Source organism: Ciconia boyciana, chromosome 19 (genome assembly GCF_034638445.1).
Source record: "Ciconia boyciana chromosome 19, ASM3463844v1, whole genome shotgun sequence".
Taxonomy (NCBI): Eukaryota; Metazoa; Chordata; class Aves; order Ciconiiformes; family Ciconiidae; genus Ciconia; species Ciconia boyciana.
Genome location: NC_132952.1, coordinates 4474487 through 4491940, shown reverse-complemented (window position 1 = coordinate 4491940; position 17454 = coordinate 4474487). Strand labels below are relative to the sequence as shown.

The following is a 17454-nucleotide window of genomic DNA, read 5'->3' as shown; positions in this document are numbered from 1 at the left end:
ATTTCCTAATGCATTACTAAGAATGCTTAAGAGCTGGATTGAAAAACAGTATTTCGTCTCCTTTTCCATCCAAATAATTGTGTAGTGCCTTCTCATCTCTGTAGTAGTAATCTTGGTGGTGCCTTTTCTCTAGGAGTAGCCCACCGAAGCCAGAGCAGCGAAGGAGTGAGTTCACTCAGCAGTTCTCCATCTAACAGCCTTGAAACACAATCTCAGTCTCTCTCTCGGTCTCAGAGCATGGATATTGATAGTGTCTCCTGTGAGAAAAGGTAAAAAAATGCAGCTTGTATAAGCCAGCAAATATTGCACAATGCTAATCAAAACCACTTACACAGGAAAATATTCTGCCATTTCTCACTTCCAGCCACGTTAATGCAATAGGGTTAAATGCTTAAAAATGACACACTGTTTAGACGACTGTAATACTTTTTCTAGTCTGGTTTTAATGGCAATTCCTGACCTAAAGTGATAAAAGACAAAGCATTATCTTGGACATTAAGTGATGAGCATGTCTGGTGGGGGTAATTCAGCTACTGTATTTAAAAAAGAAAAGGTTATGGAATGCGATAGCTGTGTAGTTTGTATTGCCTGCTGAAGAAATTTAGTATCGTGTTTCTTGAATTCAAAATAAATATGAGAAGCATTTATCAGCTGGGGATTTTAATTGCTGTTTGTGCATATGGCTGTTCCTGCTGCGTTGGTTTTTCTCTGCTGCTTCTACTTAAGGTGACACTCCTTCAGTCAGCATCTTACCACAGAGGATGTCTGTGGCTTTCTACAAGTTAATGGGCTTCTTCTCTTATTTCCACTTGCAGTATGTCCCAGGTAGATGTGGATTCAGGAATTGAAAACATGGAGGTTGATGAGAATGATCGCAGAGAGAAAAGGAGTCTGACGGATAAGGTTAGTCTGTTTTATGTTGGCTGTTCTCTTCCAGACTACATATGTATGTTATTGTAACATCGAGCTTCAGGATTTCATGGGAGAACCTGTCAGACTATGCAGTGTGGAGTTAACAGTGATGTGTTTTTGGTATTCAGTGTAATACATGCTTCTGTTACGTAAAAAGTTAACTTTATTTTATGAAGACTTCGCCTCAGACTTTGCTTATGTTGTTGTGTTTTCCCTCACTGACGTAGCCTTACATGGCTTCAGCTTTGCAATCTGTGATATTCCTGGGCCTTGCTTTGCATTGGCTTCTTTCTCAAAAGGGACAACATTGTTTTTTGGAGAAATTTCTTTACTAGAACTGTGTGTGGTAAGTGTTCCAAATAGTGGAATAGAAACAGGAACAAAGGATTTAGGATGGAGGAGTGATGCAGAGTTTTAGCTTGCAGTGGGTTCAGTTATCTCGGTATTTTGAATACATGCTTTTGAGAGGGTGGAACTAGCCCTCAGATGTCACCTGTGAACAATTCCTTCACTGCATTTCCTCATAAAAATTTGTGGGAAGGAGAAAAAGTCAAAACGTCCAATATCAAAGCTGCATTTCAATTGTCTCAAATTGGTTTATGAATGATACTTGAAAACTCTGAAGATAATGTTTTTGTTCTATATCCTACAACAAAGTGACCTATTAATGCCCAGATCGGTGTTTTTAATACACAGTAGGCCTGAAGAAATATTTTTAAGGCACTTCTGAAGATTGTTGCAGCTTATTTGTGTAGCACTTAGAGGTCTACTAACAAAGTACTGCTTCAAATGTTACGTATGCTGAAGTAATGCTATATAATAAGATTTTCTTAATGATATTATAAGAAAATAAATAAGAATATTTAGCTATCAAGGTTTGGACATGTGGTAGAACCCTTTAAAGTAGAAAAAGAAAGAAAGTGCAAAGCTCTAATTCACTCCTAAAATTGTCCTCTTTGTCATTTGATTTTAAGGCCCATGTGAAATAAAGCCATAAAGAAATGGGACATCAGTGTAGTGGAGAGAAGTTTCTACAACAATTCTTGCAGTGCTCATAGATGTCTTTGTTTATTCCTGCACTGTCAGTAATAAGGTCAGTTGGTAAAAGCCTGGCTTAAAGCCATGTAGCAATAACCCTGCTGCAGAATCCTTTCCAGTCAATTCCTAGCTGCAGATCAGGCTGTTGGACAGCTTGCATTGTGCTACTGTGAAATAAATAACTTGGAATCAAGGACAATCTTGAAAGGAGGGGGGAAGCAGCGCCAAGTAAAATAAAGCTTTGCAAACTTGGTTCAATTCCTCTTACTCATTTGGAGACACCAAAAAGTTAGGTGGATAGGAGACAGGATAGTCCTCATAAATGAGCAAAATTTTTCTTGCCTGGTTATCTGCATGCAAAATGATGTCAATAATAAAGCCGCCTTTGCAGAAATAGGCAGGAGAAGTAGAAGTACATGAAAACAGTAGAATACTAGCAGAGTGATTAAGTCAATAAAAATGTATTAATATGCCAAAATTTATGGTTTATTAAATGGTTTGAGGGAAAGCTTTTGACAAGGGTACAGTGCTGGTAGTTGCTGGAAGTCTGATAACTCTAAGCTTACCTGGTGGCCATTAGGTGGTCTCAAAGGAAAAAAGGGAGCTTTTTAGTGGCAACCTTGTTTTTTTTTTCCCAATCTGCATTTTGTTCTTCCCCATTGACTTATTTTTTCAAAAGAAAAGTGTGTTACTATTTTAAGAATTATGACATATAGCAGTACAACGTGCACTTCTATTAGTGAAATATCAGAAATTTTTTTTGGTCTAGAAAATATGTACAACTCTCATAGGAGAACTCTTGCAGGAAAATAACCTCAAAGCTATAACTTTTCCATCTTTGAAATTCTATGCAGCTGAATTGTCTGTTTTGTGTATTGTGTTGCTTTTTCAGTGTTGGTAGAAGAGTGGAGGGGGACGACAGAGTTATGTTGGTGGCTTGTCATGTATGTTTTGGAAATGTTTTTAAATGCTACCTCTCTTCACATTACAGGGGTGATTACTTGAGTTTTAATTCTTCGTATTCCACCATTTTTTTAGGTGCACACTCAAAGCTGCCTTGGGATTGCAAGAACCCTCCCATTTAACCTTTGCTAGCTGCTATATATGGTAGCATTCTTTCTAGAGAAACTAGCTTTTCATTTAGAGAAACTAGTTTTTCATTTTGAGCACAGTTTACATGATGTTCCTTTTTTGGAAGAAAGGGGAATGAGGCAAATTCTTGAGTCTTTTGTCCTGTCCTGACTTGAATCAAGTGAAAGATGTCTTTATCTTGGGCAAAGATTTGAAAGCAGGAAAGACTTGAGGAAGCTCACTCCTTCCTGTGCTTTCATTTTTACAAGAAGCTCTTAGAATACCTGTGCATAATGAAAATTTGAATCCCCAAATAATTTCTTAAAGGAGAAATCATAGGTATCTTGGTTAAATTTTCCTTCTTATTATACATTTTTCGAACATGTTTTGGAAATTTGCTTCCTACTAGATTTGTGTATTTCTGCTACATCTTTTCTGCATCTCTTTTGTGTTTCTTCAGGGTTTTTTTTCCAAATAAATTTTGGCAAACATATCTATAGTCCTTTATAAGTATACAAAATCTGCCATTAAGAGTTAGTCTGAAGCCATTTAAAGACAACCTGCATCTGATAAAATTGAGACTTGACTAATACAACTGCAAATAAGTTGATTTCTTTTTTTTAATCCCCCCCTAACCAAGGAACCTCTGTCTGGGTCTGAAGTATCTGAGGAGCAAGCTTTACAGCTGGTCTGTAAGATCTTCAGAGTCTCTTGGAAGGACCGAGACAGAGATGTTATCTTCCTGAATTCACTCTCTGCCCAGTTTAAGCAGAACCCAAAGGAAGGTAGGTATCTGAACTGTTACCATTGTTAGGGATTGTTTCAGGTGACTGGCATGTTCCCTACTCTTAGTTTTAGCATTTTCTCTCTTTGCTACAATGCCAGAGTCACCTGCTTGTGGTCTTTGCTTGATTTCAATATCTGCCAGCAGCAGATGTAGCAGGAAATGAGATCCTCAAAAAGGAACATGGGACTGATTCGTCATAACTCCTGTTTTAGTCAGTTACTGTGCTCTTGTTGGTTAGGTTTTCTGTTGTCAAACTAGTGTGCTGAAGTTGCAGTGTTCCTGATTATTTTATATAACAAATTATAATTTATATGTCAGCTATAAGGTATGACCAAATTCAAAATTGTGATTTTATGTGTGGGCATATGTGTGTGTGGGGGGGTGTGTGCGTGGTTTTTTTCTTTCTTTATGACACAACTTGCCCAACTCAACAGCAGGGTGGGAAAATACGAGAGGGACAAAGACAAGTTTAATCATCAACAATAACAACATTAGGTCATCTATGATCTTTTGTACTATCCATAAAAGTTATATTTTTGTGTAGCTGTAATTTCAGAACCTAGTTAATACAGGCCGAGTGATCATTATAGGTGTAAGTATCAGTCTAGTGTTTTTGCCAAAAGCAGCACTTAATTTCACATAAGTAAATTACTGTCCTTTTTAGTTGAAATCTCTGATAATGTTTACATCTCTTTGTATACTAATCTCTGAGTATATAGTAGTGAGTATACAGTAGGTGAGGATACTAATTCTCTTCTTTTTTTTTCTTAACAGTGTTTTCAGATTTTAAGGACTTGATCGGTCAGATTTTGATGGAAGTGCTGATGATGTCAACCCAGTCAAGGGACGAAAACCCATTTGCTAGCCTGACGGCTACATCACAACCAATTGCTGCAGCTGCCCGGTCTCCTGACAGAAGCCTGATTTTAAACATGGGCTCTAACCCAGGAAGCAGCCCTATGTTCTGTAATGTGGGCTCCTTTGGTTCCAGTTCATTATCCAGGTGACTTCTGATTATAACTGAATACTGATTTCACTTGAATATCAATTGGCAGACTAGAAGAAAGAGAGGGGCATAGAAATGTCCCAAGAACAATAAATAGAATAGACTTTTAAAGTTCTTCACTCTTTTTCATGTGAATGTCACTCCATTTCACCTTTTCTGATTATATCGCCATGGCTTGAAGCGTATTTGATAGGTTAAAGCCATGTAGCTGGTTCCTTCTGAGAAGTATCCCTAACTTGCATCAGTGAATGCTGTGACTCTTAAGTGTGTAGATTGTGACATAGTTTTATTCAACATTAGTAAAAAGGAATAATGTGTGTGAGCTGCAGAATTATTGCTGAAGAGTCATCAGGAGGGCAAGGGCTTCTCTTGCTCATTTTATCTTTTTCACCCTTTTCCTGCATATCCTAAATCATTGCTTTTTTTTTTTCTTTTTCCCCCGTAACTGGTTTAGTCTCTATGGGACTAGTCCAGCTCCTACTACCAATTTCACAAGCTATGTACCAATGACTGGTTCATCTCTTACCCCACCAGCCAGTTCAGTTGCCACTACATCTGTGCCTTCCATTACTGTCAGCTCTCACCTCACAGCAACAAGCCCTTCTTGGATGCAGCCTTCCTCTCCGAGGTACCGGCCATACACTGTTGCCCATTCTGGCGGCTTTTCAGCTTCTTCCATCCCACGTTCCTTGAGTATTTCCATCCCATCTAGTTCACCAAGTCCTCCAGCCATGGCTGCTAGCCCTCCAGCCATGCCAGTCATCACATCCAGACAGAGACCCACAGCAATGGGTCCACCTTTGTTTACTGCTTCACCCAGTACCTTGCGCAGGCGTTCTTCTTTACCGAACAGGATTCCTTCTAGGTATTTCACAAGAACAAAAGAGTGTGTTTAATGTGTGCTGTGCAGGGTGTGGCATAACAGCGCAATTTGGAAGAACTTATGTTTGTGCTGAGCTCACCCTACTTACCCTGAGTTGATTTCTGCATTTTGATTTGTGCTAATACATTGACTTGCTAACAAGCCATCTTTGCCAAAATATTAAACCTGCTTCTGCGAGCATTTGAGGTGTAATGTAATTACTTTAAAGGTAGCAATATTGTTTTAACTTCCTCTTCTTCTTACATCCGTTTCAGTTAAACTATTAGCTTTCTGTTCAGTTGCTACTGCTGGATAGTAAACCAAAGAGACCTCCTGCTTTGAAATCAGTTTTTTCAGTAGGGCTTTAGTTGATTTGTTGAAAGCTGTTACTTGCTGGACTGTGTTAGATTTGATTCCCTGGTGCATAGATTTAAATTACAGATTAGCCTATTTCAGTATGACAGGCCAAGTACTACTGCGTTTTCTCTGTTGACTGCTCCTGGAATCCGCAGTCCCTGCAGGAGGGAGAAACAAGCACGCAAGGTTTTGAGACCACTGCTTCAAAGTTCAGTAGCTTAGAATTGTAATACTTATTATTCAGTCATGTCTAAACATTCCCACTTCAGCCACAATTTTTATTAGGTCTTCAAAATTCTTTTTAAATTTTTGGTTTCTGAACGTGTGGTGTTTTGATATGTGAATAACTTGTAGTAGTGTAACAGAGCATGTCAGTATAGTCTTGGTTTACTAACATGGAGTTATCCATTGTCTGCATGTTTCGAGAAGATGATTTGTGGCAGACTTACAAAGAAAAGCTACCATTTACTTTTTCTTTTGGCTTAAAAGATCTGATGGCCTTTTTCATTTTTGTTGTGGTAGTATATACGACAACCCTTTCTCCCTCCTCCTTCTTGCCATTTCTGATGTGTCTGAGGACAGTAGTGATGAAGAAAATGAAGATGATGATTTTTCTTGTGTCCAGTTTGGGTCCAGGTATTGGAGAAAGAGAATGTAACCTGCATGTCTGGTTGCTTAGGAACTAACAGTCTGTGTAGTGTCAAGTGTTCTTCAAAGTAACTTGGGAAATGACTGAAGCCAAGGAGATGACTTGGATGGGTTTTTAAGATGGTGTATAAACACGTATAATGAATGCTAGTTAGTCAGCTCTTTTTTTGAAGAGATGACTAAGATAAAGTAAATGTTAATCATACTGCCTTTTAGGTTTAATGAGCATGGTTTCTGAAATGATGTTTGAGTGGAACTCCTCATTGACTGTATGAGTAGAAGGAATATTATTCACCCATGGTTGTAATTTTAAAACCAGTGGTACATCATGTGCATGTTTTCCTATCCAAAACTGGAAAATGAGGACAAAGGTTAACATGTAGAAAAAGATCCAGTGGCAAATAGCCAGCTGATGCAAACAGTATGACTGGGGAAGATTCATTGCTGCTTGACAGCTGAGGATCACTCCTCTAGCCTGTAAAGAAAACACACCAGAGGGTTTAAACTGGTCCTTTGACGTGGTAAGTAGTAGAGGCTGATGTAGTTGGAACAGCCAAGAATGGAGGGGGAAGAGCAGAATATTTTACTGTAAAACAGAGACTTACGAATTGTATAGCAAAGCCCCTTCATTTGTGTGGCATTAAGATATGTGAAAACAAAATGAGAATTGATATTAGCGAGTTCATTATCGGAAGCTAGACAGCTGTGCAGAAAACCTGAGGAACACTGGATATGCCAAGGCAAAAAAAGCTTTTGGAAATGTAAATGCAGGGTAGGATCTTCTCTAGTTTTACATTCCGTTGCAGAGTAATGCTGCAATGTCTTGGCTGATAATGTTTTCGTATTAGGACTGAGGTTTTGGTGTGAAAAATGAGCAGCCGTCCTACAAAACTGTTTGTCATATCCAAGTGATTTGTGTTCTTTATTAGTCTGTTGGTGAAAATTATTCATTTATTTATTTTCCCATTAAAACTTAACATTGATCAGCTTCATTGCGTGTACCAAAATTCCCAAAGAAATGCCCCATTCTTTTGTATCAACCCAAATTGGAGAAAGGAAGAAATGTTTTCTATTGAAACCATGTATTTTAGGAAGACTTTTCTGAAAAATAGTACTTTTGTAGTCTTACTAGTATCCTCAACATTTTCTATGACCACTGATTATGATGGATAGTAATTCTGAGGTGGCCTATGGCTGCCCACATAGCCTAATAGAGCCAGCTGCAATTTTTAAATTTATAAGGGAAACGATGAGAGTTTTAAAGACTACATGCATGTTGAACAACTGGGAGGAAAAGCGTTCCTCCAAGACTTTCAATCCCCTTTGAAGTATTTTAGTTACAGCAAAAGTCAGGGGAAATCTAATTGCTTGAGCCTTTTAAAACTAAGCTAGGTCAAGACTTCAGGAAGCACCTTGCGATGTCAGGGAGTGCCCGAAAAACCTTGGTATGAGATGATCTTTTTCCCCCTACTAGCTTTTCTGTCTATGATTGTTCCTGTGGTATGTTGTGACGCTGCTGCTAAAGTCGGACTGATAACTAGAAGACCTTCCAATAGCATCTCCTCCTTTCCATTCCAGTCTAATTTCAGGAGGGTGAACTTGGTAACACAGGTTTAGGGGTTTTTGTGTACGTGGAATTTAGGATTATTTTTCCCCGCTGTTTTGTTTAATCCTTATCCTGTTGGCAATTTAATCCAAATGTTGGATTGAGTTGCAAAGCCTTTGGTAAGGATTTCTGAGGCTGCTATGCTTCTGGAGTCTTAGTTTGTAAATTATATTCTGGCATTCTGCAGACAGCAGTAAGATGTTAGTTAAATTGTAAACACAGTGACTACAATTATGCAACAACTTGCATTCTGAAAATACCAAGGCATTCCATATGTGTGTGAAGCATGTATGAGCTTTGCATTAGAATAATTTCAGTTACTGCTGCAGTGAAATCATTAACAGAATGACTATAGAAGTAGTATTTTTTAATATAAATTGAAGTTCTTAAAAGGGTAATTTTTAAGCTGAATGTGAGAAGTCAAGAGGTTTAAAAGAGACTATAGAAAAGAAAACGTGTGTATGATTTCATGGTTACTGAGTACTGTTTTAATAGAGCTACGTTTTACATGGATTAGTTTTAATTGAATAACTGAAAACAAATTCTCTCTGCAAAAAAAGATTGCTGCTATTAGAAGTTATGTTTCTTAACATGCTGAGCTACCAGATGCTTAGCAGTAATAACCTTTCCCTGATTTATTGGTTGGACTGTAAAGCTTGCACAATAGACTTGTGTAGCTCGATTATTAAAATGTAAATTATTTTACACTTTAAAGGAAATTCCAGTTATGACACCGTTTGTAGTTTCACACACGTTTTTAAAAAGCTGCAGTTAAGGAAACAAATACTCTTATTTTCCAGTTTAAGATCTGGGGCTTATAAATTGGTCTTCATTTAAATCCACCCTGACTGTACTCAGACTTTTTTTTTGAGGAATAGCAGTAGACCATCCACATAATTGCTATTTTTTAAAATTCCATTTACATAAAGTGAAGATATCTTATTTTACAGAAGGGAATTAAGATGAGGATTTTGCTTTTAATTAGCTTTGCCAAGCTGTTATGTAGAGAAGAATTCTGTTGAGATAAGTCTGAGATTGAGAGTTGTGGGGTCTGTTCTCACTTTTGTATTTAATTTCTCTGTCGTCTTCGGCATGGTTTTGTTTTTGTGGATTTAATTTTCCTGTTTACAATATCAGTGTTCTTCCCCCCTGCCCCAGGCTGTGCTACTTAATGAAATGGCATATTTTGCTTTAAGGGAATTGAAATGAATTGAGTTGAAATTAAATGATCTTTATTGTGGAAATTTAAAAAGGAACAGTTGCTTTGATGTATTGCCTCCTGTTTTGTTTATTCTCCTTCCTTAGAATATAGAAAGTGATTGTCTGTAGCCATATCTATCAGCTAAGGTCTCTTTTCTGCAGTGGGAGGATCTTACCTTCCATGGGTTGGCTAGCGTTAAGAGTTGGTGAAATTTCTACCATTTTGAATGCTGTGTACAGAGACTGTGCAGAGGTTGCATCATGGCATGGAAGTGTTGTGATGTCCTGAGCGTCCGAACAGTTTTGATGTCAGGTACAACTTAAAGGCTGTTCATTTTCGGTGTTGCCATGGGAGAACAAGATTTATTGATTCCCATTGAAGTCATGCACCTTATTGCTGTGTCTCAGATACTTATTCAGTTAATAAGATAACTGATTCTTCAGTCATGTTACAGTACAGCTGAACTTTCAGAGTTGGACAAGCTGTTAAATTGAGAGCTCTTCACAGATCACAGAAATGATCTTAATTATTGAGCCGTGTGTGTGATGGGATGGAGTCTTCATAAAATTGACGGAGGAAGTCAAGAGCTTGTGAATTACTTGATTGTGCACAAGTGAAGAATTGTACCTAATCCTTTGTTTCTTCTTTATGTATATTTTAAAGTGTGGGAGGCTCTGGCAGCTCAAGTGTTTCCGATTCCTGCAGTGACCACTTCACCATTGAAAATTGTAAGGAGACAGAGATGCTGAACTACCTCATTGAGTGTTTTGACAGAGTTGGAATAGAGGAGAGAAAAGCACCAAAGGTATCTTTCAGATGAGGGAAGTTGTAGCAGCGCTGTCACAGACACTCCTCTTGCTGTTTGTGGGGAAACTTGGTGGAAATTGATAGTTCTTTCTTGATGGCTTTGTTGTAGAAATAGATTTCTAGAATTTATAAGGTCCCTTTTGACTCTTATTAATTCATCATATTTTAATCATGTATATGTTTTACACCTCTAAAATAAGCACTGTGTTAGGAACTGTCCTTCCCCTTTTGGTCTACTGCATTTTATCCAAGTTTATTCCATGTAAAACATACTTTTGTGACACCAGCTCCCTATCAGCATTCTATGTTCTGCTTTAAGCTTTTGCTTCTGGGGAAAAAGCCTAACCAAACAACACTTATTATATATAATCTGAAAGTTATTTAGCTGCAGTAGTGCTAATCTTAGTTTGCATATTACATTCATACTGCATGAATAAAGAAATTTATTGTATTTCCTGTCTGTTCTGTCTCTGAATACTTTTAGTTTGTATTAAAATCACTTTCTTTTATCAGATGTGTAGCCAGCCAACAGTTAGCCAGTTACTGAGCAACATCCGATCACAGTGCATTTCACATGCTGCTTTGGTGCTACAGGGATCCTTAACACAACCAAGGTAAATGGGCTGCTGTTAGTCATGAAAGTTGGATTGTTCTGGGAGGTTTATTTTTTTTCTTCTGAGGATTAGATAAGAAAACTAAGATCAGTTGTTGCAGCAGGATACGTTTATGTGCCAGAGGAGTAGTTTATTGCTTTACCATTGGAGCCTATTGCTCCTACTGTGGTGGAGGGTAGTTGAAGTGTTTTCTAATTCTGTTTAGGTAAAATCATCCAAGTTGATTTGAACAGTTTAAACGGGGGATCTGAGTTAACCAAGCTGTTTTCTGCCTTACCTCATGCATAAACTGTTTTACGTGCAGATTGCTGGGGCAGTACTCCTGTGAAAGTCAGTAACCAGTAGAGCTGCATCTGAGAAACAGTCTTATCAAAATGTGTAGCAAAAACTGCTAAAGTGGCATAGCACTTGTCTACTTCAGAGAGTTTACCACAACAGGTTTGGTAATGTAAATCTGCGTGTAGACATTCTACGCTAAATCAAGACTCTGAGATTTCAAGTGCAGTTGTTTAACTGGCAGCCTGTTTAGTTGGAAAAGGTTTTTAAAAGAGGATATGTGACTTTTACTAAAATCTGCATAATTTAGTATTTGTCTTTCCAAACAATACTTCTATAATCTTTAAAGGTGCACCAGTTATCCACTATGATTTGAGATTATTTTTGTCTTTATGTGAACCAGTGTTGACATTAGAATAAGTTTTGTATATGTAATAAGGAAAAAAAGATACTTTTTCAAAAATCGTAGGGATCAGTTAAAAGTAGTGACTGTATTAATTCAGAAAAGCCTAATGTTATGTTCTATTCTTAATCTGGAGAAACAAACATCAAAAAATGTTGTTCCTTCACTAGTTGAGCTTAACAAAGGGTCTTTTCATTAGAGAGGAGTAGAAGGGAGAACCAATTACTACACAGAAGCTGTTATTTTCTTCCAGCCTGATTAAACTAAAGTGTGATGTTGGCAGCAGCATCTGTTTCAGAATAACCTTTCCACAAGTAACTTGAGAAGACAAGGTTAGTTCCTTCTGAAAGGAGTAGGTGTGTCTACATGTTGATAATCTGCTTTCTGGCACATCCTTAGCTGTGATTACTCTGACATTTTTGCAAATACTACTACAAATACTACTGCAAATAATCAGTAGTTTTGGATTATATTTTTTTATACAAATAAAGGTCATTGCAGCAGCAGTCTTTGCTGGTACCATATATGCTGTGTAGGAATCTCCCATTTGGCTTCATCCAAGAATTGGTGAGAACAACTTATCAGGATGAAGAGGTGTTCAAACAGGTAAGGCATAGGTTAAAAATAAATAATTATATCGTATGATTCTACGATTTGCAATATTGAAGAGAGTGGATTTCCAGAGCTTTATTCTGCATCTCACAGTTCTATACCTATTACTTCAGGGTCTGGCAACCTGTTAAGCACTCGGAGTTTGGTTTTGTTTGTTTTAACTCATTTAGCATTTTGTGAAAAAGACTGATTTTCATTATTTGCTGGTTCTAATTATTAAAAGTGCATTTGTTAATAAGCAGGGAACACTACTTATGTAAAGTTGAAGTGAACTACTCAGAATATGCAGGCATATATTACAGGATTGATCTTGGGTTTTCATCCTTCTGTGCTTCTGTACAAAATATCCTAAAAGAGTGTGTAAGACTGCAAGCTTCTGTAATTATACTCAGTTTTATTGTGGGTTGTTTTTTCCTGTCTTGCAATCTTTACCCTTCTTTGCAACTTTAATAGTTTGCATGTAAGGTGCTAAGAGCGTTTTGCAAATCCTAGTCCATTAAGTCTTCCTATTTTACACAGGAGATGACTGAGAAACATTAGATGGTTTATTCTCTGTGTCAGAGTAGTTCACTGAGATGATAAAAAACTGGAACTGGTGGGCCTAGTAATTAAAACCCAAAAGTAGCAAACTTCTTCTAGCCCATATAATGTTAAAGCAGATCAGTGAGGTTGTCATTGTCTCTAATTAGCGCTCCTGTAGTATTATGTGACTTAGCTGTAAAGAAGGGGCCTTCAGAATGGCATTTGGTCCTTCCAAGTTTGAAAAAAAAAAAAATGGCATTAGCTAATTTTTATGTGTAGTGCAAGTACCTTTTAATAATTTATATCTCTGTCTGGACACCTTTTAGTAGAGGTTCATGCAGTTGAAAGTACATTTAAGACTGTCAAAAAGTGGTTACGGAAGGTGTTAAGTCACCTACCCTGGAGAAGAGAACCATTCTTCTAGCTGAAGCAGACAACCACCATCTCATAGTCCTTTTCTGTAGTATGTTTTAATAATATTTTTTGTCTCTTCATAGAAGCAACACAGTATACTTAAATTTAAAAATTGGGGGGACCTCTTGTTGTTATTGTTGCAAAATTACTATTAGTTTATTTTGTGAGGGTATAGTTGTCAGAGCTGTGTGACTGGGACTTAGTAATTGAGTATAATTACTTTTGATTAATAAGTTCCTGTCATGTCACTTCCTCTTTCATAACAGTCCTTGACTGCTGCTTATTATCTTTACTCTTGCCACAGTTATGACTTACCAGCACAAATCCAACCTGCTTAAATGACATGCAAAATTAAAGCTATATTATTACCCCAAGTGTATAGGCAAATAAATTATTACCCTTTTGGGCAATCGAGTTGTTGGAGACCTCTACAGAACTTGTGCTCTCACCGGTGTATATAATATATATGCTTGCACACATGCATACAGGATCTACAGTGATCCTTTATGGAATCTGTGTATGCTTCCCCATGTGATTTCCACATGCAGAGAACCTGATGGAGCAACACCTGATTTTTGTCCATGTCCACGTGCTGACATTACTATTTGTCAGCTTAGGCTTGTCTCTGTTAACTTTGGGTCCAAATCTAGATGTACATGTCTCTGGGGTGGTTTGGTTTGCAAAGCAAATGTTTGGAAGCAAGTTAGAATGTGATCAGGAAAATAAACATACAAGTGCTTGGAAATGGAGTTTTTATGGGTAAGTTGTTATGCTCAGGCATCAAGTCAATACATCACTTACACTATATCAAGCAAGTTGGTTTTTAGCTTTGAATAATCTCTTAAGCATTCAGGCTTAACTGGTACAAATGTTAAAGATCCTAGTTTTTCTTTTGTGTAACTTGCAGTCTTTGAAGAGTGAACAGGCATTTCATGCTGTGTATGGCAATAGTGTCATTTGATTGCTTCTTATTCTTGAATAAAGTAATCTACTTCTGCTTTTACAGATCTTTATTCCCATCTTACAAGGCCTGGCTGTAGCTTCCAAAGAGTGCTCCCTTGATAGTGACAATTTTAAATACCCCCTTATGGTAAGGACTGTTCATTTCTAGAAGCAGTTTCTTTATGATTACTGATAACTTATGCAGATTCTATACAAGGTAATGTACTTCAACATTTGTGTGCTTTCTTTGGTTAGTGGATTACTATTAAACTCTATGTTGGAAGCTTAATGTGGTATGAGATGTGTAAAAGACCATTAAAAATCCAGTAGAGTCTGAGGCCAATAATATCTTAAGCTTAATGTACAGAGTTTGTATAGTGGGCTATGCAAATGTTTATATGTATTGCTTTATATGGGATTAATCAAATGTATGGATTTCATCATGCATACTAGTTACAATGCTGTGGATGGTTATAAAATCCTGCTAAGCTCCTCCCAGTTTAAGTCTGGGAGATAAAGCGCAATATCCATACCAATGTTTGGACTTGCTTTTGTATGTGGGAAACTAAAATCTATTGCATTAAACCCCAAATTATTTGAATTGGTGACTGTTTATTGTTTGGTGACTATTTATTGGCTGAAAAGTTTGGGGGTTTATTTTTAGGTTTTTTTAGGTACATGCTTTAGTCCCTAGATCTGCTTCCCTCCTACTGCTTTTATGGACAAAACAAAAAAGTCTTTTGAAAAGTCTTTTGGCCACAAAAGAGCAAGCTAAATTCTTGGCTAAATTGAGCATTGTCAGCTAGCACCTTCAGATTTTAGGATCTTTGGTGTATGATGCCAAAAAAGGCTGTTACATCTCAGGTTTAATTTGTACTTCAGGAAATTAGCTGGACTGGGGTGTGCTGCAAATCAAATTGCCTAAGCAAGTCTGGTACTTTTCCAAAACCAACAATTTTTGCTGGTTCTCCTGCTCCTCCTGTCTTTTCCTGCTCTTCTGTTACTCCCCTCCAATTTAAATTGCGAACTGGTGCAAATTTGGCTGTTGGCTACAAGTAAGGTCTATTTGAAAATGATAACCGTTCTGATCGTCTCTAGTTGGCACAGTGTGCACCAAAAGGATGGAGTAGTATTTATAGTATTATAGTACATAGCTATGGTATAATTGAAGAGTGAGAGCATATAATACAGGAGAAGCGGGATATGTGAAAGCCTACAGTATTTTTGTGTCTTCAGAATTGTCTGTTATAACTGCTTTCTTTTTCCTGTGCTGCAGTTGAAAGTGAGTTAGAGATCTTGGATAGGATTCTTTGTTTCTGGCTTCTGTGTTCATCTGACATTTTTCCACTCTGATTCAAAAGACAAAGGCCTTGGTGTATGTATAGAACAATTGCTCTATTTACTATTGTTACTGACTTTTATGTGGCAGCTCAGGAGTCCAGCAAAGGCATTGTTATGTTCGGAACAAACAAACAATTTGCACAGATAATTTTTGAAATAAGTGCAATAATTTATTATCCGGTGAGACATGTTAGCTTTTTTGAGACAATTTGGAACAGATGTAAAAGCTAAAATGGGAGGAGGGTGTGCTCTAGCTCTTTTTGGACCTCTTCACCATTGTAGAAGATGGAAGTTTTTCCACTGATTAAGGGAAAAAGGTTTGGCTCTTTCAGTGGTTTGCCATGTTAAGCTTGTTATTTGCAGACAGGTTACTTAGGAGTTACACATGAGAGTAATTTTTGTTGGGATTTCTTTATAGGCACTATGTGAACTTTGTGAAATCAAGTTTGGGAAAACCCACCCTATGTGCAGTTTGGTAAGTGTATCCAGTCTGCTGCTTTTCAAGTTGAAAGAGCCATGTAACTTACGTTGTTGTTATATCATACACATTGATATATCATACACATTGATCCACATTGATAATGTTCTTCAGAACTCTAAACAGGGGCCACTGTAGTATCTCATGCTAAACAATAGTGTAAAGTAAACTGGTAAAGGGAGTCCTTTTCCCTGAGAATTTAAGAAAAACTAGGACAAACAAGACTTGCCTAAATTGCTGAAATACTGAGGAGATGTTTACATTAGCTATCAGCATGACTGAATGTTGAAGAATCGAGGGCATGTGGCAAACACAGAAAGGTGGCAGTGCAGATAAAGTAGTATGGCTGACATGGCAGCTTTGATTAACTTGCTATTTCTCCTGTTTTCTAGGTTGTCTCTTTGCCCTTGTGGTTGCCTAAATCTTTAAGCACAGGTGCAGGAAGAGAGCTGCAAAGACTTTCCTATCTTGGAGCCTTCTTCAGTCTCTCTGTCTTTGCTGAAGATGACGTAAGTGTTACTGAAGGATGTTGGTAGTAGCGTGGTGGGGGTTTTTTGTTTGGTTGGTTTTTGTTTGTTTTTTTTCCTTCCCCAATATGTTCGATACATTTGCCAATATTCATTCTACTTCCAGAACAAAGTAGTTGAAAAGTACTTCTCAGGGCCTGCAATTACTCTTGAAAACACCCGCGTTGTTAGCCAGTCTTTGCAACATTACCTGGAGTTAGCGAGGGTAAGTGTTCTCATGTTTTTTTTTTTTTTAAAAAAAAAAAAGCAAAAATATTGTGATTTTTTTTTTCATCTTGATGTAGATCAAGGATATAATCTAAAATAATCTAGCTTCTGTATTAAACAACAAATCTGTTAGGATGTGGCTGAAGGGAATTAGGAAAAAAAAAAATTAGTGCTACAAATATTTCTCTAAAGCTGTAAGCCAATTCAGAAGATAACAGAACAGTTAGTCATGGATTATAGTTCATGTTAAAGGATGGGTAAAAAATTGCATAGTCTATTAGTAGTGTGTGTTGCACTCATCTATATACATGTTTTCTGTAATTAATTTCATAACTAATATATGCATATAATGTTGACAGTAAGTCCATAACAGAAGTTGTAGTTAGTTTTGTGGAATTGATAGACCATAAAAATACGGAGCAACAGAAAGCAGGAACGCGATGTTGAGAAGTATGTGCAACCTGACAGAATGTTTACTTGAAATTCTAGCAAGAACTTTTCAAGATTCTACATAGTATTTTACTGAATGGTGAAACTCGAGAAGCAGCTCTGAATTACATGGCGGCCATTGTCAATGCCAACATGAAAAAGGCACAAATGCAGGTAAATGAAAGGAACGCTCTTCTGTAATTCGTGGACCTAGTCAATGCACAAATAGCTCTAGATGGCTCATGCAGTGGTGGCTCTTGAATGGAGGAGGAAGGAATTTTGAATGCCTACTACAACAGGCAAGAAGCCCTGTCATCAGTCTTTATCTTTTTCAATACATTTCCCATTTCTGAAATTATTCCGTTTTACCTATTTGATCAGTTTATGTTGTTTC

General features: G+C 37.3%; 1 protein-coding gene across 4 annotated transcripts in view; it reads left to right on the top strand.

Annotated features, from left to right (window-relative positions):
- UBE4B (ubiquitination factor E4B) overlaps window positions 1-17454 on the top strand; it is a 42881-nt gene that overhangs the window by 11291 nt on the left and 14136 nt on the right. Inside the window, exons 3-16 of one of the 4 annotated variants that reach the window (XM_072883749.1) lie at window positions 134-269; window positions 816-903; window positions 3662-3806; window positions 4583-4811; window positions 5269-5679; window positions 6556-6669; window positions 10152-10293; window positions 10809-10909; window positions 12080-12194; window positions 14143-14226; window positions 15838-15894; window positions 16290-16406; window positions 16531-16629; window positions 17121-17234. In XM_072883749.1, coding sequence (XP_072739850.1) covers window positions 134-269; window positions 816-903; window positions 3662-3806; window positions 4583-4811; window positions 5269-5679; window positions 6556-6669; window positions 10152-10293; window positions 10809-10909; window positions 12080-12194; window positions 14143-14226; window positions 15838-15894; window positions 16290-16406; window positions 16531-16629; window positions 17121-17234 — 1952 coding nt within the window. The remainder of the gene's footprint in view (window positions 1-133; window positions 270-815; window positions 904-3661; window positions 3807-4582; window positions 4812-5268; window positions 5680-6555; window positions 6670-10151; window positions 10294-10808; window positions 10910-12079; window positions 12195-14142; window positions 14227-15837; window positions 15895-16289; window positions 16407-16530; window positions 16630-17120; window positions 17235-17454) is intronic. The other 3 variants (XM_072883750.1, XM_072883751.1, XM_072883753.1) reach the window with 3 other exon arrangements.